This window comes from Mustela nigripes, chromosome 9, assembly GCF_022355385.1.
Source record: "Mustela nigripes isolate SB6536 chromosome 9, MUSNIG.SB6536, whole genome shotgun sequence".
Taxonomy (NCBI): domain Eukaryota; kingdom Metazoa; phylum Chordata; class Mammalia; order Carnivora; family Mustelidae; genus Mustela; species Mustela nigripes.
The window spans coordinates 11,643,762-11,669,335 of NC_081565.1; the positions used below are offsets into that span (position 1 = coordinate 11,643,762).

The 25,574-nt window shown below is 38.4% G+C and overlaps 2 protein-coding genes across 4 annotated transcripts in view; both read left to right on the forward strand.

Moving 5' to 3' along the window:
* Positions 1 to 1,135: 1,135 nt before the first annotated feature.
* Positions 1,136 to 6,872, forward strand: ZBTB6 (zinc finger and BTB domain containing 6). The gene is made up of 2 exons (XM_059410861.1): positions 1,136 to 1,215; positions 2,590 to 6,872. The coding sequence occupies exon 2, from the start codon at positions 2,599 to 2,601 to the stop codon at positions 3,865 to 3,867; it is 1,269 nt and encodes a 422-aa protein (XP_059266844.1). The 5' UTR covers positions 1,136 to 1,215; positions 2,590 to 2,598; the 3' UTR covers positions 3,868 to 6,872.
* Positions 6,873 to 8,212: 1,340 nt separating this feature from the next.
* Positions 8,213 to 25,574, forward strand: part of RC3H2 (ring finger and CCCH-type domains 2) — a 48,284-nt gene continuing 30,922 nt past the window's right edge. For all 3 annotated transcript variants that reach the window (XM_059410862.1, XM_059410863.1, XM_059410864.1), the window contains exons 1-4: positions 8,213 to 8,441; positions 15,276 to 15,573; positions 18,345 to 18,462; positions 21,874 to 22,107. In XM_059410862.1, coding sequence (XP_059266845.1) covers positions 15,343 to 15,573; positions 18,345 to 18,462; positions 21,874 to 22,107 — 583 coding nt within the window. In that variant the 5' untranslated portion in view covers positions 8,213 to 8,441; positions 15,276 to 15,342. The remainder of the gene's footprint in view (positions 8,442 to 15,275; positions 15,574 to 18,344; positions 18,463 to 21,873; positions 22,108 to 25,574) is intronic.

Sequence of the window (25,574 nt, forward strand, 5' to 3'; positions counted from 1 at the left end):
CAGCTGGTGAATAGCTGTTCTAAATCTGTTGTATGTTAGACATACTATGAACTACCTCTTCACTTATTATGGGGAAGTTTCCTTAATAAAAGTGTGACAATTAAATCTCTGGTGTCAGTGGTTTCTTTTCTCTATCCCTCCTGCTTTCCTTTTCAGTCGCCTAAATTCGAATAAGGAATGCTTTCTTCACTCCTACTGTTTAAAACACGTATTAATCAAGCGCTCTGAGCATGGGTTTTGAAGCAAATCTGGTTAACTAGAAATTGTTAGTAGGGTCTTACTTCCAGAACCTGTTAACTGAGGGGGTAGAGCTGCTCCTTTTAAGAACTAGTGCAGACATTCCTTCATTTAGGAAATACTTAATGTCTACTCCATGCTAGACTTCGGGGATGCAAGGATCATAAATCTGAAATACCTCCGCCCAGATGGGTCACAGACTTCAGTACAGGTATCATAATAATGAAGGCAGCCCCTAAGGGCTCACAGGCTCCCAACTGGGAGTCCACTAATTCAAGGGCAATTCAGAATGGCTTCAGGGACGACGTGATTTACGAACGAGATTCTGAAGGATAAGTGGGGGGAGAGAAAGGGCACGTGGGAAGAGACAGTCCCAAAGAGCAGACAGAAGGTCTGGGTTTGCCTAGGACTGGCGTGTGGGGGGGGGGGGGTCGGGTCACTGTGACATCGCGATGGATGAGGGAAGATCCAGAGGTAGGGGCCAGATCCTGATGGTCATTAGACAAGCAATCTCGAATGTCGATTTTTATGGCGGTCTCCTTTCCTCGGTCACATTTTAAGTTGTAGATGGCCCAGAGAGGAGAGAACGGGGCCCGTGACAAGCACGAGGGCCTCCCAGCGATCCCATTCAGGGTGTTCCGATAGACGCGCTGTACTTCAGCCTCACAACCCGTCTGCGATACGGCCACTGGGGAGAACTCACGAAGGGAAAGGCCCGCTCGCCGAAACTGGGGCAGGAGAGATGGGATTTGCCGGAACACGGGTGCCTCTCCGCCATTCTAGGAGCGCGGCGGCGGGGCTGGGGGGGTGGGGGAATGAGGAAGGGAGAATATCCGCGGATGTCCTTCCGGGACGCCCAGCCCACCCCAGCGAGGAGTAAAGCTAGTTGACACCGGATGTGTTTCCTCCCAAGCGAAGTCCACCTTCCGGCCTGGGCCGCCGCTGCTGCGGGAAGCTGAGCTCTGGCTCTCTAAGTCGGTGAGTGAGCGCGTTGGAGCCCGGCAGGGTGGGAAGCCGGAAGAGGAGGAGGAAGAAGGCAGCCAGGCGCGGGCAGGGAGGCTGCGCTGGTGCTGCAACCGCCTGGCGGACAGGGCCTATGGTCCTGGGAGGCTTAGCTCGGGAAGACCTGTGTGTGGCGAGCTGCAGGATCTTCCAGGCCACCTCGGGTCCCGATCAGTTTAACAGATGTTCCCTCCGCTGTGCGTGCTCTGCGCCGGCCCCTGTGCTCCTGGCAGAAACTCAAATGAAGCAGGCACCTTTTCGTGGTGCTCGGGGAGCAACTCACTGTTGGGGAGACAGGAGAAGTCACAGAAGTCCTCATTGATTTGGGTCTTAAAGGAGCCAAATTACTGGCTGAAAGAGGGTTTTAATGGAAACGTGCAGACGTGTATTTGGTCTTCTTGTCCGGGCAGTGGTGAAAATCTCAATATCGAAGGAGCTTTGATGAAAAAGAGAATATACTGAGGAAAGATAAAGCCTTAAAGATGGCTAGGACCAAATAATGAGGGATCTTGTATTTGCTAAGAAGGGTAGGCTGTCCTGGAGGTAGAGGAGAGCAATGGAGGATTTAAAATACAAGAGAGGGACGCCTGGGTGACTCAGTTGCTTAAGCATCTGTCTTCAGCTCATGATACCAGGGCCTGGGATGGAGTCCCACATTGGGCTCCCTGCTCAGCAGGAGGTCTGCTGCTCCCTCTTCCTCTGCCCCCTCCCCGCACTCGTGTTCACTCTTGCTAGCTCTCTCTCTCTCTCTCTCCCTCTTTGAAATAAATAAAAAGACTTTAAAAAAGAAAGTAGAAAAGAGATTTTTTTTTTTTTTTTTTTAAGTTTTAAGAGGTGTTGGTTCTGGTGGCACTCAGGAGGGTAGGTTGGAATATGGGAGAGTGTGGTATAAAGGAGACCTGTTGGAAGACCTTGCAAAGGTCGAAGGGAACAGAAGGAGGACCTGCAGTAGTGATGCAGAATAGGAAATTTGGACATTACATTCAGGTTTCTAATGTGAGAAACTACATTAAGTCCCCTTAGTAGTGGACATTAACAGCGTCTTGGACCACAAAACAGCTAAAATTTAGCCAAGGAGAAAAACAGAAACCATTAAGTACAACTCAGTGTAGTAGGTGCTGTAACAAAATTACGAAGAACGGGCCATGAGATCATAAAGAAATGTGTTTTCATTTTCTCGGTTTTGCAATGGTGGCATAGGAGTTCACTCTTTGCACCTAGATTAGAATTTGAATCTTCTTTTACCCAATTCAGGTTTGGGATTTTTTTCTTCTTTTTTACCATCACGGTGTAGGAAAGCATTCCTTATCTTTGCATCAACATTTGTGGTTTTTTTTTTTTTTTGCATAGATTGTGACCATGGCTGCTGAATCTGATGTTCTGCACTTCCAGTTTGAACAGCAAGGGGATGTAGTCTTGCAGAAAATGAATCTCTTGAGACAGCAGAATTTATTTTGTGATGTGTCCATTTATATAAATGACACCGAGTTCCAGGGCCACAAGGTGATTTTAGCTGCTTGCTCCACTTTCATGAGAGATCAGTTTTTACTCACGCAGTCAAAACATGTCAGAATCACCATCCTGCAGAGTGCAGAAGTTGGCAGAAAACTGTTGCTCTCTTGCTATACTGGAGCACTTGAAGTTAAAAGGAAAGAGCTTTTGAAATATTTGACTGCTGCTAGTTACCTGCAGATGGTTCACATTGTGGAAAAGTGCACAGAAGCTTTGTCAAAGTATCTGGAAATTGATCTTTCTATGAAAAATAATCAACATACTGACCTGTGTCAATCCTCTGATCTGGATGTTAAGAATGAAGAAGAAAACTCAGATAAAGACTGTGAGATTATAGAAATTTCAGAGGATAGTCCTATAAACATAGATTTTCATGTAAAAGAAGAGGAAAGCAATGTTTTGCAGTCTACAGTGGAGCTGACATCAGAGAGAAAGGAAGTGAAGTCACCAGAGCTATCTTCAGTAGACATTGGTTTTAAAGATAATGAAATTTGTATCCTCCACGTGGAATCTATTAGTACTGCCAGTGTAGAAAATGGGCAGTTTTCACAGCCTTGTACCTCTTCAAAAGCAAGCATGTATTTCTCTGAAACACAGCATTCACTGATCAATTCTACGGTTGAGAGCAGAGTGGCAGAAGTTCCTGGGAATCAAGATCAGAGCGTATTTTGTGAGAATACTGAAGCAAATCATGGTACAGTGAGTGAGATTCAGAATCTGGAGGATGCTTATTCACTGAGGCACCAGTGCCCCAGGTGTCCTCGAGGATTTCTTCACGTTGAAAACTATCTGCGCCACCTGAAGATGCACAAGCTCTTCTTGTGCCTACAGTGCGGGAAAACATTTACGCAGAAGAAAAATCTCAACCGACATATTCGAGGGCACATGGGCATACGGCCCTTTCAGTGCACTGTGTGCTTGAAGACATTTACTGCTAAAAGCACACTTCAGGACCACTTGAATATACACAGTGGAGATCGCCCATACAAATGCCACTGTTGTGACATGGATTTCAAGCACAAATCTGCCCTCAAAAAGCACTTAACTTCTGTGCATGGCAGAAGCAGTGGTGAAAAACTACCCAGGCATGATCTCAAAAGGCAAAATCTGCTGTAATTAGAACCACACCTTGCTATATAAGCCTTATATCATAGTTAGGCAAGTTTTTCCACAGAAACACAGCATATGTTATATTGCATCCCCTGCGCCGCCCCCCCATCTGTGGGTCTTAATTTTGGTCTGCCTACACATGTTACTCTTTCTGAACTTCTACTAGCAGTTCCAAAGTGTGGGAGACACGATAAAGCTAATGGGATGCTGTCTTATCTTGTACAGTATATGTAAGTCACAGTGGTGTATCTAGAGAAATAATGTTTCACTCTTAAATATTCCTGATTCTAGTGACAGAGAATCCAGCAGTATTTCTAAATTCTGATTTGAACTCTCTAGATAAATGATGTACATGTAAAATCCCAACCACATAATAATTTTAATCAATTAGGTTAATAGGAAGAGAAAATAGACTTCAAAACATGCTGTAATCCATTATTAATGCTTTGAAGGACTAGTGAAAAAAAAATTTTTTAAACAAACTAGTTGGATTCTGAAGCAAAGCACCAAGGTACTTGTTTTAAACTGTAAGGGAACACACTTCAAATTCACTTGGGAGTAGTAGAATTTCCTTGGACATGGGCTAAAATTCCTTAAAATAATGTTTCCATGATTTGTTAGTATACATATTTTAGAAATGATTAATCAAGGCCAAGTTTCTTGTTTTTATTTCATGTAGTTATACTTAATAATTTTATGACCAATAAAATTATACCATTGGCATGAGGATCTGAAAATTTTCTTTTTCTTTTTTAAAAGATTTTATTTATTTATTTGACAGAGAGAGAAATCACAAGTAGGCGGGGGGGGGGGGGAAGCAGTCTCCCCTCTGAGCAGAGAGCCCAATGTGGGACTTGATCCCAGGACCCTGAGATCATGACCTGAGCAGAAGGCAGAGGCCTAATCCACTGAGCCACCCAGGTGCCCCTCTGAAAATTTTCTTATAGAAATTGCAACTTTACCAAAGATACTCTACTGTTTCCTCTCTTAAATTCATTTTATTTTTTAATTTTTTAGCTAACATAAACTAACACATTTGGTTTTGGTCTACATTTTCATGAATTTTAACACATGTAGATTTTGTTCAACCATCACTGCAGTCAGGATATAGAACATTCCATCATCCCTAAAAACTCCATTTTGATGCCCCTTTGTAATCAACTCCCCCACCTATCTTTAAATCCTGGTAACAGTTGCTATTGCTATTATTTTCCTTTTCTGGAATGACATGAGGGGATCTTGTAGTATGTACCTTTGTGAGATGACTTTTTTCACCACACAGAATGCCATTGGATTCACTTATGTCGTGTGTATCAACAGTTGATTCCCTTTTTTACTTTGAATTGGCAATATATATTACCTTGTCACTAGAGTAACAGTTTAAATAAATATGGTTAGCTATTGGTGTTCTCTTAATTGTTAACTTTTTTCATTTATATTAATGTAATTTTCATTTACCACATGTTGGTAAAAATCCTAATCATCCCTGGAGTTTTATTCTGTATTTCCAGAAATGTGCCAAAAGCAAAACCATGACTGTATGGTTATTTTTGTGAGCGTAATATTCTGATTGTGTTATGAGCCATTGCTCTCTACTATCCCTGTGTACAAATAACACAAAACTTTTTGTTGTCAAAGCAAAGATTAAAATCTATTGCCTGGCAAATCATACTCTCTAAATGCAGGAACAAAGTAGTTAAGGAAGCCTGACTGGATGCATCTTACTTTCAAGATGTTCTATTTCTCCTCTACTCACCTCAGCTTTATGTAGAATCTCTGCTATACTTAGGTTCTGAAGCCCTTCCACATTTTAAAATGTAATATACTTTGTACCATTTATAAGAATTTCGTGATTGATCCCATGTTGATTGTTATAAATGTTAAATATCCTTTTTGTGAGACTTTTGTGAAAAATATATTCTCTGTAGAATTTTAACTCTTGGAGACACTTCAAAGAATCCAGCTCTCATCTTGGATAAGAAAACCAACTTCATAACCCCCTCCCCCAGCCATGTCACTTGTTAATGACATTGGACAGGTCACCTCTCTACCAGTTTTTCTTAAATTAATATGTAAAACAGTAACTTTGGACTTGGTAACTTGAAAGATCATTTCCAGGTCCAAAAATCTATGATTTTATACTTAAATCTTCCTGAGTTTCTAAGAACAGAGAAGAGGGGAAAGCAAGAGAGGAGAGTTTTGTGTCTTTATGAATGTTGCTATTTGAGTACTACTTTGGAGACAGAATTTTTCTAAAGTAAATACTGTTTTTCTTCAACGGAGAACATGATAGTGCAGCTTTTAAATTTCTTTGCGATTTGATCTATGATTGGCCATGATTGTAGTTATGAAAACATTTCCCTTTCAGAAATAGTTTGTGCTTGAAGTACTTTTCTTATTTTTGCTTTCTAGGATGAAATTTTCTGGGGGAGGGCTAGAGATGGGAGGGAAGGGTAAAAGAATAGTAATAAACTGGTTTTTTTAGGAATTGGTATCTACTATCCTTGATGTTTGGAAAAAATTATGGTTGAAATATGTTTAAGTTTTATGTGTGCCTTGTAAGATTCTTGTGATATTTTTTGTAAGCACTTTGAGATATTTGCTTGGGGGAAGGGATGTTTTGTGAAAGTGATGGTTGTTATTTATTTTTATTTATTCCTGTCCAGTAGCAGAGAGTGATCTCAGAACATTCCTAGGACAGTGTCTGTTTGCATGATGTATATAAACAATTTCAGGAAAATGGAATCTTTTTAAAAATGCAGGTATGTATGGCAAAGTAAATTGTTGAATTTATTCATTTAAAACATTCACTTTTTGTGTTTCTGATGTGTTGGGGGCAAAATGCAACATATTTGAGTTCAGTCTCTTCATTTACTGCATTTATGTATAAAGAGTCTTGGAAAGTTAACTGTTACTTTGGTATAAGAGAAAATTCTTGCTGTTTTTTTGTTGGATGTAACTATTCTATATGTTTACATTAAAAAAAAACAATAAACTGGAGATGGGAATGGAGAACTTTGTGTTATGTCTACATCTGTGAATTTTAAAGAAGGAAACTATTTCTTCTGGCCATTCATTCAGTCAAAGAGTATTTACTGAGTCTTTATAGTATTAGAAGTTAGGTATGCAGAGAAAAATCCCCGCTCTCATGAAAGGTTTATTGTAGTGGAAGGAGAAAAACAGTAAACAAGTAAAATTGGTGTATATCAGATTTTGAAAACGAAGTTGGAGAAAATAAAGTAGGGGTAGAGAGTGCCAGGGAATGGAAATTGGGAGTATAATTTTAACTGTGATGGTCAGGCCACCTTTGAAAAATCTCAGCAGACTGTCATATACACTATCCAGTAGAATAATGTGTATGTGTCTATATATATGTATATTTGAATATATATGAATATATACATATATCTTTACAGTTCATAAACTACTTGTTCATATGTCTTTTAATTCATAGTGGATTTACTCTCATACCTACCTCTGTTGGACATCTGGTTTCACATAGGAAAGTGCCTTGAGTTTAAATACAACTCATGGCCATTTTTCTTAGTCTGTGTTTTTCAGTTTCTCAGTAACAGAATATGTGGTATCTGCCTTTTAGGATTATTTTAATGAGTGAATAAATAAAACCAAAATCAATGGTAAAAATGAAATTTTTATTACCTAACACAGGACCTAGCACATGGTAAGCACTTTATAAATGCTAATTCCCTTATTTCTCTGCTTCTTCATCTTAAAAATATATATATAATTTAGGCTTTACAGTTTGCTGTGAAAAATCCTTCAACAAGTATTGAGATATTAATTGAATTTTTATCCTTGTCAGCTTCTGAAGAGTTAAGTTTTCTTTTTAAGAAAGAGATCTGTGTTAGTGCCTGCCAAGCAAATGCTTTCCTTTTCTTTTTTTCTTTATTTTTTTAATAGGGAGATTGTTTGGCAAATATGTGGAGGAATTGAGGGAACGGGTCAGTATTTGATTACCGGAGAGTGCATAGAATATAATACAGATATATCAGATCATGCTCAATGGAGACTACCTTTTCACGAGGGGAGTCAGACTCTGTCTCACATCAGCGTCTGGGAGGCTGACTCAAAGCGCTGATGAAGGTGCAGGGAGTTTCCCATCAACCCTTTCGGCTTCTCTAGGCCTCCTAACAGCACCTCCCACAGTGCTCCGGGGTTCCGTGGTCACGTGACAGGGGTGGTTAGACTCGACCAGAGGGAAGCTGATGCGCAGTCCAGGTGGCGGGGGCTACTAGTCTTTCCTTCCACCTCCTTAACTCCCAGTCCTGCGTGATCTCGCGTGAAAGAGGCAGTATCTTCTCGCGAGAGCTAGGTCGGGATCCCTCCAGGACCGCCTCCGTGGAGAGGAGGAGGAGGCGGAGGCGGAGGGAGGAGGAGGAGGCCCCGTCGCGGCCTCCGCCGCCGCCAACGGGGCTGTCCCTATAGCTCCCGATGGAGTTTGAGGTCGTGAAACCGCCGCCGAGCTCTGCCCCGGCGAGACGAGGCGCCTCCGTCTCCGAGCCGCGCCGTCGCGGGGCTCCCGGGAGCGGCCCTTAGCGACCCCGCCCGGGCCCCCACAGGTAGGGCGGGGGCGGGCACGATGCGGCTGGGGCCCTAGCTCGGGTCCCTAAGTCCTCGGCGGTCGGGCGGGAGACTGGTCTCAGCCCCGGGCCTGTGTGCTGTCGTCGCCGGTGCCCCGAGGGTTGGGAACTGAGGGCCGCACCTGACACTCGGACCCGGCCCGGAGTCCGGGGCCTGCGGAGGCCCCTCTCTGGTAGGGCTTTTTCAATACCGAGCGCCCGGCGCAAATGGCCACCTCCCTTCAACACCGGCTGAGGAGAAGCCTCTGACCCCTAAGGAACCCACCCAAGCAAAGGCCGGGGTTCTCTCTCCGTTTTCTACACCAGCTGGCGAGAGGGCTTTTGGAGGAGGTCCTCGAAACCAAGCCCTCTCTTAGCTTTTCGGCATTCTGTCCTGGGGCTCCGCGAGATCCCAGAGCAGGGATGGTGGAGGCGATCCGAGTGGTAAATAGGGACCGCGGCCAAACAATGCCCTGGGAGGGCTTAACCTCCTGGGAGGGAGATGGCCGGACCAGAGTGGTTGCACAGTGAATGTGACGGAGCAATGGCACGAAACACGGCCACGGAATTCTGCTGTGGCTTTTTTCTTTGCTTCTTTCATTTTTCCTTCTTGGGGAAGCCTCTTAAGAAGACTCTTCCACCATCTTAGAAGAATGGTAGAAAGCATCTTTGTTTCTCAGAAGCAGCTCCACTTTTCTCTGCCCTTAGCCTCAGGAAGGGAGAACAGGAGAGTAGCTGTCATTTCCATCCTTCTAATCACAGAGGAGTTTAAGATACCGGCAGGTAGAACCTTGACACCGAAATAGTCTCAAGTAATCACTGACATAAAGTAGATGTAATCTCGTGATTCCCAGCCTGTTTTATTTTTAAGTAACCATCTAGGTTCCCTTCTTTTAATTCCTACTCTCTCCTTACCTGGGCCCCTTTTTAATTCCTACTCTCCCCCAAACTGCTAAAGTGCTTAAGTAATCTTTTCTCCATTTTTTGTATTAGTCAAACTATTAAGTTCTAATAGGAGCTTTTGATTAAGCTGTGAATGCAGACGTTGCTATGCTACACTGATACGATTTCACCCAAAAGCAAAAAAACAAAATGCTTTAGTCAGCCTGTGCAGCCTTTTTCTAGTTAAATACACAAATTTAGTTAAGGCTTCTTCAAACATTAAGAAAAGTTTATGGATTTTGCTGTTATTACCTTCTTTTATCTATCTAAAAAGCAACACCACTGTTAAAACATTTTTTTCTTTTGCTGTTTACTTCCCCATTAGTTTTTGAAGGAAAAGAGGCCATTAAATCCTGTTAAATTTTTAAATGCTATTTTCGTTAATTTGGAAATTTATGTTTTCCAAATTTTAGAGTTAGGAAAATTGCTAGAAGGACAAAATGTTAAGCATATATTGTTTAGGAAAAGCAGATGTTAAAATTCAAATTGCCTCCTATTATTTGAAGATTGAATTGCAGTCATGTTCATTAGTGGATCCTCTGAGTTATCCCTGATCTGTTATTACTGTTGTGTTGACCTGACATAGAAGACTTATGTCCTTTGTTCATATGTTTTCATTAATTCATGTTCTGCTTTTGTAATTTGCTATATCTTCCAGTCTGAAAAAGCTGACAAAAATTCTTTTGGTGGGGAAAGCTTTCTTTTAACACAAAATTTTGTGTTCGGAAATAGAACTTTGAAGCTATATGCAGTATCTTAAGAATGCTAAATAAACTTACTACAAGGCCTTATTATAATAAGCACTTACTGTTTTGGTTGGACTGCATTGAAGTTTCACTTTCTAGTTATGGAAAAAGGAAGCATGTGGTAAAATAAAGCTAACTGAAAATTAAAAGTAATGTTTTGCATCCAATCTGGTAACTCTCTTAAGTTGCATCTTTATGTTTCTCAGGATTTCTAGTTTTGTGAAAACTTCTTAAGTGTAGTTGTGACTTTCACCTCAAATTCTTAATAAATATTACTTTTGATTATTGCTTTATAATTTTAAGTACTCTGGAATAGCACTGTCCAATACAAGCCTATAGCCACATGTGGCAATTGAGCACTTGAAATGTGGCTAGTGTGAGTTGAGATGTGGTATAAATGTAAAATAAAATACACACCAGATTTCAGAGACCTAGTGCAAAAAATAATAATTGAAGCTACCTTAATAATTTTTTACGTAAATTACATGTCAAAATGGTATTTTAGATAAATTGGGTTAAATTACATTATTAAAGTTATTTTCATGTTTTCCCTTTTTTAATATGACTACTAGAAAACTTTAAATTACTTGTAGCTCACATTGTGTTTCTATTAGACAGCACTGTTTATTTTATTATTATTATTATTTTTAAAAATCTTATTTATTTCTTTGACAGAGAGAGAATGAGAGCACAAGCAGGGGGAGTGACAGAGGGAGAAGGAGAAGCAGGCTTCCCGCAGAGTCGGGGAGCCCGATGTGGGACTTGATCCCAGGACCTGGGGATCATGACCTGAGACGAAGGCAGTTGCTTAACCAACTGAGCCACCCAGGCGCCCCTAGATAGCACTGTTTAAAACAACACTGCTCTTCTGAGAAATAAATTACCTGAATAAAAGTAAGCACTTGAAAAACAAAAATTTCCTGACATAGTATCATCTTGCAATCAGAGTAATCAAAAGACTAATGACTTTGGTAATATGAAGGTTAAAGTTCTCAAGTAGCCATTAGTGATAGTCAGAGGTGAGTAAGTTCTGTCTCAAAAATAAGTATTGTTCCTGTCTTGTCATCACTAAAGCAAATCTTTATTGGATATGCTAATTAAAATAGAAAATTATTGTATTTGTGTTATACTAGAAGATGAGAAGTTAAATCTTATACTGATTAAAAAACTGAGTTTATGGGATGCCCAGGTGGCTTAGTCAGTTAACGTCTGTCTGCCTTTGGCTCAGATCATGATCCCAGGATTCTGGGATGGAGTCCCACATTGGGCTCCCTCTACTTTGCGGGGAGCCTGTTTCTCCTTCTCCCTCTGCCTGCCACTCCCCCTGCTTTTGCTCTCTGTCTCTCTCTCACTGACAAATAAATAAATAAAATCTTTAAAAAATAAAAAACTTAGTTCAGTCTCAGCGTGAATTTAAGAAAAAGTTGAGTCTTATACTTTGCTAACTTATACTAAAGTCACTTACAATAGCAGTCTTTAAAACTGTACTTCAATTCCTTTTCCTCTAGTCCCTTTAGTGTGTTGAGTGCGGAGTTTTAGAGTTTGTACATTATTTCCATTGGTTTTGTTTGCTGTTTTAATAGGCTAAGGTCTCATTTGTACCTGATGCTTTGAATATAATTTTTGAAGTCTAAACTAATTATTTGTAAGATTTCTGAATTGAGAAGTACTTCTCAGTACTTTTCAGTAGCTTAAATTCCTCACGTAGGTGAACTAAAATGAAAACAATGAATGTCTTAACAGACTTGAGCCCTAATGTTTACATTTTTATGAAGAGAATTGTAAAATACTAGATACTTTTATTATACAGTAGTGAAAGAATTATAACCTTTATTCTGGCATTTTAAAATCAGATGGCATAGTCCAGAACTGGCTGTATAATGTCATGGTGGACTAATAACAAAAATTGAGAGTACTTAGCTGGTATGCAGTTTGCTCCTAATAAAGCAATGCATAATTTGCATCATATAAGAAAAGCCTATTAATTAATTACTCTTTCTATTTTACAAGTTAGTATTCATAACAGGGAACTTACAGCCTGGAAAATTACTTCAGGAAAATCTTTTTAAGGTCCCACTCTAATGGAATGTTTCTTCTCTTCTCTATATTGCTATTCTTTTTCAATTTTACTAACAATTAACTAAAAGTTACTCAGTTAATTCAAGTAATTTAATTAGAATGGTTTTCCTAAATAGTCTCTTTACGTATTTAGAGTTGTGGGCTTTTTGTTTGTTTTGAGTTTTGGCTATTTAATCCATTTTATCTCACTTTGAAATGTTTTGGGAGTATCTTCAAGTTTGATACTTGACTCTTAACTCTAAGTGTTATTAGCAATTTAGACTTCCATAGAGTCAAATAAGTTACTATGGAATTATTAGTATAAATCTGGAAGTCTTATACATCAGTATATATTCTTTGCTTGCTATGGTTCATGTAGATGATTGTTAAATTATAAAGACAATAAGCTATTTATCATTTTGGGTTATAAAAATACTTCCTAGGTAAATGTTTATGAAGTACCCTTTTTAAAGAAATGAAAGACCAAAAAAAAAAAGAAATGAAAGTCACTTTTGCTATCATGAATTAAAAATTTTGGTGGACTAGGGGCGCCTGGGTGGCTCAGTGGGTTAAGCTGCTGCCTTTGGCTCAGGTCATGATTTCAGGGTCCTGGGATCGAGTCCCACATCGGGCTCTTTGCTCAGCAGGGAGCCTGCTTCCCTCTCTCTCTCTGCCTACCTCTCTGCCTACTTGTGATCTCTCTCTGTCAAATAAATAAATAAAATATTTAAAAAAAATTTTGGTGGACTATATAAGCTACTTCTGTGTTTTAGATAAAATTTTATCTCTCTTTATCTTAATTGAGGAATCTACAATTTATTGATAATGGTACTGAAGAAAAAACATTTTAAAAAAATCAAACTTTTCCTTATGACTTATATAAGGAGAATTCAGTACATATTTTCCTGTCAGAAAGTTAGACTCTGACACATAGCAGGAGAATTTGGCAGAATTACTGACAAGTTGTGGCAGAATTTTTCTTTCTTTCTTTTTTTTTTTTAAAGGTATTAATTCAGTTTCTACTAGAAGTCAAACTTCTCAAGCATTAATTATATTACAGTATCTGGTGTTTGTAGACCTGGAAACACATGTGGGATATTATAACATAAAACTATTAATTATATTCTGGAGAAGTATGAAACACTTGAAAACTAACAGGTGAAAGAAAATATGAAAGATAGCATTTTTATGTTTAGTTCAAACTTAAACAGCTTCTCCCACCCCCTACTCATTTACTAATGTAAAGTATTTCAGGATGATCTTGGAAAATGAAATAAGGAAAATTGTTTTCTACTAGTGTCCTGTTACCCAGTGTCTGTGATACCGTAACCCACAAAATTATAGCATTTCCAAACAGGTGGCCGTATGAAAAAATAGATGCAGTGTCTTGTTTTGATAAATATTGTATCAGTTCAGGTTATTAACTACATTAGGGCTCTCAGTAGTAGATTCAAGATAAAATGCCTTCTTCCTCAGAGGCCTTTTCCTTGTATAATTCTACAACCTGGAAAACTGAACATTTCAAATGTTAAATAGTTTGAAGAAGTGGTATGTTTACCTGTTCAGTGCTCATCTCTGAAGTTGGAAGCAGATTAATCAGGTTTAAGATTGATGGCTTTACTAGATGTGGCAATGTAAGGGTATAAGGTAAAAGGTATAAAATTAGGTATAACTTGCAAAATTTTGCTAGTTTAAAGATATTAGAACTTACATTAGAACTGTTTGAGGAGAAATTTGTACAGGGTGCTTTTTATATAACAAGCCCTGTGATTTATTTACCAATATATTTTTTGAAACCTTAGTTTTTGTTGAACATAGAAGCAAAATAAAGGCTAACAGAATTCTTCATTTGGATGTGGAGATATTGGAGAATCATCAGTTACATACTTTTTCTGTCTTGAGTATGACTATAGTTTTAAACATCTAATTTCTGTGGAACTAACATATTTGGGTTGGTAAACATTCTTAGGAAATAAAGTAGTGGCTGTTTAATTGCCCTAAATACCTAGATTTCTGTTCACCAGAGAGCCTTTGTCCGACTTATGTAAGTTTTGAATTGATAAATATAAAAAGTTAAATGTGAAATGTAGTGTTCAAGTTAGGTATCTAAAGATTTCAAGTTAGAGTGCATATAGTTTTGATACCAAATATTTTATTTTATTACAAATCATGGAATAAACATTTTAATCTTAGGAAAAATAATTTTATTGTTTTTTCCATATGCTTTTTAATCCTATGTAAAGATAAAAATTTATATTTTGCTTTTTTTTTTCTGATTAGAATTATTAGATGAGAATATTGCTTTATTCTTCCCATATCTTGCTCTTTGGACCTGACAATTTGGGGTTGTTTATCTATAGCTCTGTCTTACTAAAAGATGTGTTTTATCAAAAGTATTGTAGGGAACTTCATTCTAGATTTGTAAGACAATTTTTTTCAAATTTGGCACTGTAATTCTGTATCTTAAGGTTAGCACTTTTTTTTTTTCTGACAAACTGCTCTATCATCATCTCAGATAATTTGATTTTCAGTACCTTTGTTAGTAGTCAAATCTTGACCAGAGATTTCCTCTTTCATGAAGCTCCCGAGCCGAACATTGTCTGACTTGGTCATGCAGGTAGCTTGACTCACTATGACACTTGACTCACTATGATATTCTTTAGATCAATAGTTTTCGAAGTCTAGTAACTCCTAGGCCATTTCTTAATATGTTTGGGGATAGTAGCTATCCAGAAAACCCCAAGCAGTCCAAAGTAATTTGTATTCTAAAAACGAAACATGCAAAGTTAATCTACTTACTTGATGTGGTGGTTAAGAAAAATACATAAAAGTTTTGAGAGTCCACTGTTAACTTGAGCAACCAATATAAACATGTTTAGTTGAAAAGGACACTATTCAGATATAGCTTCTGGACAAAATTTCAGAAATTTAACAAATTCAGCAAATAGATTTAAAGAAAAAGACATCCAAACCATATAAAATTATTCAGTGTTTTAGGTTTTGAAGCTATGATGGTTGACTTAAGCAGTTAACTCTTAAAAGGTGAATGATGAATACGTTGTTAATTCTTACTTTTGTCCATTTCCAGCTTACAAAACACTACACAGCAAAATAATGATCTGCTAGACTGCTAACCCGAGCATCCAGCTTCCACAATGCCTGTGCAGGCAGCTCAATGGACAGAATTTCTGTCCTGTCCAATCTGCTATAATGAATTTGATGAGAATGTGCACAAACCCATAAGTTTAGGTTGTTCACACACTGTTTGCAAGACCTGCTTGAATAAACTTCACCGAAAAGCTTGTCCTTTTGACCAGACTGCCATCAACACAGACATTGATGTGCTTCCTGTCAACTTCGCACTTCTCCAGTTAGTAGGAGCCCAGGTAAGCTTTCAAGATTTTACTAATTTGGTATATGTAATAATTAGAGAACTTTGTTCATTAAGGGATATGAAGTGTGTCTAGTGATACTTGAGACCGCAAAAATATTCAGTGTACCTGATGTCATGATTATATTCTGCAAAAGATTTCCTTTAGATAATGTCATATGAATTCCATTATAGTTATGTGTTTGTGTTCAATGCAGTGGTCAAAATTTATGTTTATAAGTGATTTTGGTGGATAAGGAACATTTTTAAATAAGCATATTCATTAGGTGATATGAAAAGAAATATAATCAAAGCTTTGGCTAGATACCAACCAACTAGGACCCTCAAATGGAGGTTTTAGAGTCTTTTTTTTTTTTTAACTTCACTTCACTTTTAGGATGATATTACAAATGAGAAAATAAGGTCTATTTAGGGATGTATATATAGAAAACCAGTTTCTGGAATATCAGTAACAATTTCTGCACAGTTTTTATGCTCTTGTGTTATAAAATTAATATTTCTTGTTTATAATCTTTTTACTGAATCAGACCAAGACCCTAGACCTATAATAATTTCCATTTAATAAGGGCTTGCTTTATGTTAGGTATGATAGTAAGTATTCAACATCTATTATTACTAATTCTTTCCATTAGCTCTTCAGATAGTTATTATCCCCATTTTACAGGTGAGGAAGAAGATGAAATTCTGTTCATCATGCACTATATATTAAAGCAAGAAAGTAAGGACTTTTCTGATTAATCACTTCTTGGAAAATTCAGTGAATTAAAAATATTCCATTCTTTTAGTATCTTGATATTTGAAGTTTTTATTTTAAAACCTATTTCTTTTCAGTGTTCATAATCCAGTTAGACACTGTGAAATCAAGATGCATCTATAATCAATAGTATGTAGTAATTGGCAACAGTTTTTCTTAATGGCATATAAAATAACAGTGCGTTTTGTAAACAGTGGCATCTTAGATCCGTGGATACCATACTCTTGGTAATAATTCTAGCCATCTGCCATTTATTTAACGCCTGCTAAATAGGTCAGGTATTATGTTTTAGGACATTTATAAATGTCCTCTCAGTTGGTCCTTAATCACCTACAGGCCTATACAGTGTGATTTCTGTTACTTTTAAAGCCCCACCTACGACTATCACAGACTTCATTCTTTCTGCTTAAGCTATATTGCTTCCTAGCCAATTGTTAAATTGTTAAAAATACCTACTGAGGGATTTTGTAGCGACTGTTATCTTTTCCTAGAGTGTTCGTTTTCTCTCCTCTTTCAAGTCTTTATTCAAATGTCATGATTTCCAAGGAAACCTATCCTGACCACCCCTGTTAAAATTGCAGCTCCTATCCAGCACTCCCGATCCCCCTTTCCTTGCCGTGTAATTTTTACTGACCAGTTTCTATCATATTACCTATTTATTTATTATGTTTTTTGATCTATTGGCTCCATCCTCTCTTCATGAGAATGTAAGCTATACAATGGCAAGAAATTTTAACTGTTTTGCTCACTGATAGATGCCTAATGCCCAAAACTGTGTTTGGAACATGTTAAAGTACTCCATAAATACCAATATTGGTTGGATTAAAATGAATTTTCATAGTGGCAGTATGAAATAGAGATTTTTATCTCCATTTTTCATATAGGAAAACCTTGAGTTGGAGCACTTAAGTAATTTACTCAGGATCACTCATAGAAGTGGCGGAGCTTTAGTTGATGCCCAAGTTTTGACCTTTCATTAAGAATACTGTGTCTTGAGGGTGCCTGGTTGGCTCAGTGGGTTAAAGCCTCTGTCTTTGGCTCCGGTCTTGATCTAGGGTCCTGGGATCAAGCCCCACGTTGGGCTCTCTACTCATCAGGGAGCCTGCTTCCCTTCCTCACTCTCTGCCTACCTCTCTGCCTACTTGTGATCTCTGTCAAATAAATAAATAGAATCTTAAAAAAAAAAAAATACTGTGTCTTGGGGTTCCTGGGTGGCTCAGTCAGTTGAGCATCTGACTGTTGATTTTAGCTCAGGTCTTGATCTCAGAGTTGTGAATTCAAGCCCCACACTGAGCTCCATGCTGGGCATGGAGCCTACTTTAAAAAAAAAAATACTGTTTCTTGTTTCTTGTGTTGCTTCTATTCTACAGAAAGGGGACAGACCATTATTGATAAATGTAATAAGTAAATTATATAGTGAGAGGGTGCTAAGTACTTTTTTCCTAGTTATTTTGAAATACTTTTTTAAAAGTTACAAAAAATAGTGTAGAGAGCCTGTATAACTTTCTGCAATTTCCCCTAATGTTAACATCTGTCAAAATTATAGCATAGTTATCAAGCTTAAGAAATTTAATATATTTTTTAAAGATTGTATTTATTGATTTGAGAGCAAGAGAGAGACCATGAGGGGGCAGAGAGAGAGGGAGAAGCAGACTCCCTGCTGGGCAGGGAGCCCGATGCGGGACTCAATCCTGGGACTCCAGGATCGTGAGCTGAAGGCAGTTGCTTAACCAACTGAGCCACCCAGGTGCCAAAGAAATTAATATTAATACAATATTAACTACCTGCTGCTTTTTCCATTTATTAATACACTGAATCCCTGCTATTAAGTATGGTCACTTTGGTTCTTGGAAGGCAGTTTGGCTAGGTGTTCGGCTTTAATTTTGCTTAAGCTACTTTGATATATTGTCTCTGTATTATAATTTTATATTCACCAAGATTATTATCAAATATGTAAATAATAGTTCCATGAGCTGGATGAATGTATTTCCTCGGTTTTTCTTTGTTTTTAGGTACCAGATCATCAGTCAATAAAGTTAAGTAATCTAGGTGAGAATAAACACTATGAGGTTGCAAAGAAATGTGTTGAGGATTTGGCACTCTACTTGAAACCACTAAGTGGAGGTAAAGGTAAGTTCCTAAAAAGTCTTTTTACTTGTGAGCAGGATTTGGTAATACATTTACTTCGAAAGACCTAATGTTGATACCTTATTAAATAATTTTGAGTTTTGTTTTGTTTTAAAGATATTTATTTATTTATTTATTTGACAGAGGGAGATCACAAGTAGACAGAGGGAAAGGGAAAAGCAGGCTCCCTGCTGAGCAGAGAGCCAGATGTGGGGCTCAGTCCCAGGACCCTGAGATCATGACCTGAGCTGAAGGCAGATGCTTAACCAACTGAGCCACCCAGGCGCCCCTAATTTTGAGTTTTTAAAAAGTTTGGACAATTCTTGGAAAACTTTCTGATGGAGAACATTATATCATTTTCTGAAAATAACCGGTATTGTTACTATTTTAAGAATTCATCAGACACTACATATTGAGATTTCTACAGTTCCTATTCATTAAAGTAATAGTGCTGTAGCAGAATATTAATTTTGATAAGTTGTACTAAGACAATTTGAGGTATTCATTTAATCATTCATTCAATTTTATTGAGCACTTGCTGTGGTTAGGGTCCCTGCCTTCACAGAGCCCACAGTCTGTTGAGGGAGATAGGCATGTAAGTGCAATAAATTATTTTAAGTGTTGTGACAGAAACAGAATTCTGTTTTGTTCATCATTGCATATGTAGTGACCCACACATCATAGATGAATCAGTTAAGTATTTATTTTATACCTGTCTGTGCTTTGTGCCATTGAATACTGAGGACATAGTGATTTCTTTGAGAAACAGCCTATCTGCCTCATTAATTCAGTCATTCATTTATTGAACAGATACCTAACAAGCATGTACTAAGTGCTGGGCAATATTTTTGTATTTGGCTTATATGAATAAAAATGCTTGCCATAGGGCATCTGGGTGGCTCAGTGGGTTAAAGCCTCTGCTTTCAGCTCAGGTCATGATCCCAGGGTCCTGGGATCGAGTCCTGCATCGGGCTCTCTGCTCAGCGGGGAGCCTGCTTCCCCCTCTCTCTCTGCCTGCCTCTCTGCCTACTTGTGATCTCTGTCTGTCAAATAAATAAAATCTTAAAAAAAAAAATGCTTGCCATTAAAAAAAAATGCTTGCCATTATAGCACTTACATTTTAGAAAAGGGAAAAAGTATAATAAATGACAAACATAATAAAAATTATTTAGTATGTTACGATTGATAATCATTATGAAAGTAAAAATACATTTAGAGGAATCAGAAATGTCCGGATGAGGGGACAAGGCCAGATTGAAGTTTTACAGAAGGTGCTTTAAGAAGTTAGCTTCTAAACTTGAGATGAAAGAGGTAAGATAGCCATATAGGTTCTTGGGAAAAGAGTGTTCGAGCAGCAGTAAGGATGGGGCACCTGAGTGGCACAGTCAGTTAAGTATCCAGCTCTTGGTTTTGGTTCAGGTCATGATCTCAGGGTTCTGAGATGGAGCCCCATGTGAGCTCTGTGCTCAGCATAGTGTCCGCTTAGGATTCTCTCTCCCTTGTACTGTTTCTCTCTCAAATAAATAAATAAATCTTGAAAGGAAAAAAAAAAAAGACTTTTCCAGAGAGGCAGTAGTAAAGTCCCCAAGACATGCCTAGTATCTTCAAAGAACAATAATAGGAGAGTGTGCCTGGAGTAGTGTGTGTTAGGGGGAGAACAGTAGGACATAGAAAGGAAGTAGTAAGACCAGATAACGTGTAGACTTGCAAGCCATTTTAAAGACTTGAACTTTTACTGCAAGTGAAATTGGGGATTCATTCTAGGGTTTTAAGCAGAGGAGTGACACAATCCTAGGCTCTGTGTAGCTGCTCTGTTGAGAATGCAGTGTAAAAGGGTGAGGGTGAATGTAAAAGGGAACAGGGTATTGGCTTATAGGCTAATGGGCTAAGAATAGCAGTGGAGGGGGCGCCTGGGTGGCTCAGTGGTTTAAAGCCTCTGCCTTGGGCTCAGGTCATGATCCCAGGGTCCTAGGATCGAGCCCCACATCGGGCTCTCTGCTCAGCAGGGAGCCTGCTTCCTCCTCTCTCTCTCTCTCTGCCTACCTCTCTGCCTATTTGTGATCTCTATCTGTCAAATAAATAAAATCTTTAAAAGAAAAAAAAAGAATAGCAGTGGAGGTAGAAGTGAATGGCGTGGATATATTTTGACGATAGAATCAAGAGGATTTTCTGAATTATTGTTTGTGGGACGTGAGAGAAAGAGCAGAATCAAAGAAGACTCCTGGGCTTTGGGGTCTGAGCACCTAGAAAAAGAGATTACCCTCAGCCTAGACAAGGAATACTGAAGATAGATCAAGTTTGGATGGGAAGATTACCAGTTTTAGTCATGTTATGTTTGGTGTCAAATCTTCATTTGGATGCTATTGAGTAACCAATGGATATGTGTTAAGGAAGGAGGTATAGAAACTATCTTTGGGAGTCCTTAACATACAGGTAGTATTTAGAGCAATTAATAAGATTGGTTAAGATGATGTATGTGGTGAATGTAGATAAAGAAGAAAACAAAACTGGGTCCTGAGGCCCTTTGACATTAAGAAGTCAGGAAGAAAAGGTTAAATCAGAAGAGAAGACCTGGAATAAAAGGAAAGAAGAAAAACAGGAGGATGGAGTGTTCTGGAAGCCAATTAAAGGAAGTGTTTAAAGGAATTAGGAGGATCATCTGTGTTGAGGGCTGAAGGTGAAATAAGGTAAGGACTGAGAATTGACCATTGACTTAGCAGAGTAGATGTAATTGTCATGAGCAGGCAGTTTTGATGAAGTGATAGTAGCAACAACTTGATTGGAATAGGTTTTAAATATTGTGAAGCAAGGAATTTGGAGATAGTGAATATAGACAATACTAGAGAATTGGTACAAAAGAGAAGAAATAAATGGGGCAGAGTCAGGCAAGGATAGATGAATAAAAAGGTTTACTTATTTTTAAGATGGATGAAGTAACAGCATGCTTGTTTTTAGTGTTTGCTGATGGGAACAGTCAAATAGAAATGTAATGATACAGGAGAGAGGAAAGAATTGCTGGAGCATATCCTCAGGAAAAGGGATTATGATCTAAGAGCTTGCCATTAATTTGTATTTCTAAATGTCATGTATACAATAAAGTTAGAGCTGTTATTAATCATACTTTTGATTAAAGTTTTCATTAATTAACTGGATGGAGAACAGACTAAATAAATCCAAAGTACTCTCTTGAGGGACACATAGAATTCAGAGAACAGTATACCTATATAAAATTTGAAGTAACTGCAAATTAGACTCCTGTTACCACAGAATAGTAATAAATAGGTTCAGGACAAACTTGTTAAAACAGTAGAAGGACGCATTACAAAATATGGCTTCATAGTTAAGTATGGATAACGAAAATTAACTTGTCTTATTTAATTGAAAAATCTTTACTTTGTTTCCTTTCTCTTAAAGGTGTAGCTAGTTTGAACCAGAGTGCACTGAGCCGTCCAATGCAAAGGAAACTGGTGACACTTGTAAACTGTCAACTGGTGGAGGAAGAAGGTCGTGTCAGAGCAATGCGAGCAGCCCGTTCGCTTGGAGAAAGAACTGTAACAGAACTAATATTACAGCACCAGAATCCCCAGCAATTGTCTGCCAACCTGTGGGCTGCTGTCAGGGCTCGAGGATGCCAGTTTCTGGGGCCAGGTAAGATAGATCACTATCTTGTCTCTCTTACTGGCTATCAGGGCAAGAGGATGACAATTTCTAGAGTTAGCTAAGAATCCCCAGACTCAACCCCATCTTTATTTTTACATATCAGTTTTTGTGATCATAATCTATGTGATAGTGCTGTAACATTTTAGAATAAATTTCTCATTTAATATTTAGCAGCCTTAAAAAGAAGTGACACAGATCCACTTTTATAATTTAAAGAACTGAGTTAGAGAGGCCAAAGATTATACAGATAGTAAGTAAAGGAAAAGTAGAAGTTTTTTTTTTAATGAAAGAAATTTAAAAATTGTCTTTAAAAATTGGAAAACAGAAATTACAAACAAAAATATAATAAGAACCACTGGGATGATGCCTTCATAGTCTTTACCATCTGCATTCTATTTAAAAAATCTTAACCTATGCCAAGGTTATGAATGAAGTACATTTACCTTCTAGAAGCTTTATTGTTTTACCTTTCTGATTTAGAACTTTAGTCAGGTAGAATTTTGTGTGTGTGTGAAGGAAACTTTCAATAAGTGACATGGGACAACTTGAATAGATGTGGAAAAAGATAAAATTGGATATATTTCTTATACACCATAGCTACTTAAATTCTAAGTAGGTCATAAATATTTGTTAGTTAAAAATATGTCATACAACTAATAAAGAATACAAGAGTGAATTCCTCTCTATATATAGGAAACACTATTTTTTACTCCAAATCCAGAAGCAGTAACAGAAAAGACTGATAGATGACGAAGTATTTTTTCTAAGATTTTATTTATTTATATGACAGAGAGAGATACAGCGAGAGAGCTAACACAAGTAGGGGAAGTGGGAAAGGGAGAAACAGGCTTCCCACCAAGCAGAGAGCCTGATGTGGGGCTCTATCCCGGACCCCAGGATCTCAACCTGGGGTTGTTAAGCACAGCCAGGTTGATAAGGCAGACACTTAACAACTGAGCCACTCAGGCACCACGACTGAATATTTTTTTAATTGAATCACAGAAAATATTAGCAAAGTAAAAAAATGACAAAAAGATATCAGCCACCCAATTGAAAAATTGGCAAAAGATACAAACAACATGGATGAGAAAAAGCATACAAAATATACTCAGTGTTTCTCATATATAGCAAGAGAAATATCCATGAAAATTATATTGACCATCTCTCATGTATCAGATTGGTAGAATTCAGAAGTTTGCAGTATATTTTGTTGTCAGGGCTGTGGGAAAATAGGTACTTTCATCCAATAATCGTGGCAGTACTAAGTGGTGTACATGTTAAAAAGAGGTATTCCACAGTTTCTACCAAAATCACATATGCACTTATTCTTTGGCCTGACAGTTCCATTTCTATAAATGTTTGCCAAAGATATAACAAAAAATACGGAATACATAGTTTGTTTGTTTTTTAAAATTTTTTATTTAAGTAATCTTTACACCTATCGTGGGGCTCAGATTCACAACCCTGAGGTAAAGAGTTGTGTGGTTTTGTGACTAAGCCAGCTAGGTGCCCCTAGAATGCATAGTTACAAAGTACTATTTGTAATAGCAAACATCTGGAAGCAACCTGAATGTCTATGAAGAAGAGATGTAGGGGCGCCTGGGTGGCTCAGTGGGTTAAAGCCTCTGCTTTCGGCTCAGGTCATGAACCCAGGGTCCTGGGATCGAGCCCCGCATCGGGCTCTCTGCTCAGCAGGGAGCCTGCTTCCTCCTCTCTCTGAATGCCTCTCTGCCTACTTGTGATCTCTGTCTGTCAAATAAATAAATAAAATCTTTAAAAAAAAAAAAAGAAGAAGAAGAAGAGATGTATTTAATAAACTGGTAGATCCTTCCAGTGGAGTACTCTGCAGCTGTTGAAAGGAATGAGGACAATGTATATGTTTTGGTAGGATGTGATCTCTATATACCTTAAGTTTAAAAAAAAAAAAAAAAAGCAAAAGGGGTGCCTGATTGGCTCAGTTAGTAGAGCATTGGACTCTTAATCTTAGGGTCATAAGTTCAAGCTCCATGTTGGGTGTAGAGCTTACTTTGGAAAAAAAAACAGACCAAAAAAACAGGTGCACCTGGGTGGTCCAGATGCTGGGATCAGGCTCCCTGTTCAGCAGGGAGCCTGTTTCCCCCCTCCCTGTGCTGCTCCCCCTACTTGTGCTCTTTCAGTCTCTCTGTCAGATAAATACATAAAATCTTTAAAAATAAGAACAGCAAAGTGCAGAATAGTGTGCTTTTTTTTTTTTTTTAAAGATTTTATTTATTTATTTGACAGAGAGAAATCACAAGTAGATGGAGAGGCAGGCAGAGAGAGAGGGGGAAGCAGGCTCCCTGCTGAGCAGAGAGCCCGATGCGGGACTCGATCCCAGGACTCTGAGATCATGACCTGAGCCGAAGGCAGCGGCTTAACCCACTGAGCCACCCAGGCGCCCCAGAATAGTGTGCTTAATATAGTATTTTTTATCTAAGAAAGGGAAAGAGAGACAACCATTGTCTGCTTTTGTTGTATTTTCCAAAGGAAACAGTGGTAGGAGAAATTTAGAAGTAATAAAGTTATATAGAGGAAGAAGGAACCAAGGGAAAGCAGGACAGAACTAGACTTTTCTCAGTGTACCGTATTTTATACTTGGGACTCATGTACATGTTTTATGTAATTATAAAACAATGTGTAGGAAAAATGAATTTTAAAAATTTAATTAAAAAGAGTAAGACAGGGGTGCCTGGGTGGTTCAGAGAGTTAAAGCCTCTGCCTTCAGCTCAGGTCATGATCCCACGGTCCTGGGATCGAGCCCCGCGTCGGGCTCTCTGCCCCGCGTCAGAGAGCCCGCTTCCTCCTTTCTCTCTCTACCTGCCTCTCTGCCTATGTGTGATCTCTCTCTGTCAAATAAATAAATAAAATCTTAAAAAAAAAAAAGAGTAAGACAAAACAATACCTAAAAATAAAAAAGCTGAAACATACATTAAATTGGTTGCATATTCATCTGGAGTGAATTACTGCAGGTGACTTTAGAACACAGTGTTTTTTTGGTTTTTTAATTTTTTATTTTTTATAAACATATATTTTTATCCCCAGGGGTACAGGTCTGTGAATCACCAGGTTTACACACTTCACGGCACTCACCAAAGAACATACCCTCCCCAATGTCCATAATCCCACCCCCTTCTCCCAAACCCCCTTCCCCCAGCAACCCTCAGTTTGTTTTGTGAGATGAAGAGTCACTTATGGTTTGTCGAACACAGTGTTTTTGATTTTTATATTCTTAGTGGGATGTATAATCCTAAGGTATATTCAGGTACCCAGTAGCATAAAGCAAGTAAGTAATTATGTTAATGCCATCAGGAACCAAGTATTACTTCAGTAATACTATGGTATTTCAGCATTTAAAGGAAAAGATATGGGGCGCCTGGGTGGCTCAGTGGGTTAAACCTCGATCCCAGGGTCCTGGGATCAAGCCCCGCATCATCAGG

Bases quoted from the DNA above. Each gene is read 5' to 3' on its own strand.
- ZBTB6 (XM_059410861.1), top strand. From the start codon at position 2,599: ATGGCTGCTGAATCTGATGTTCTGCACTTCCAGTTTGAACAGCAAGGG.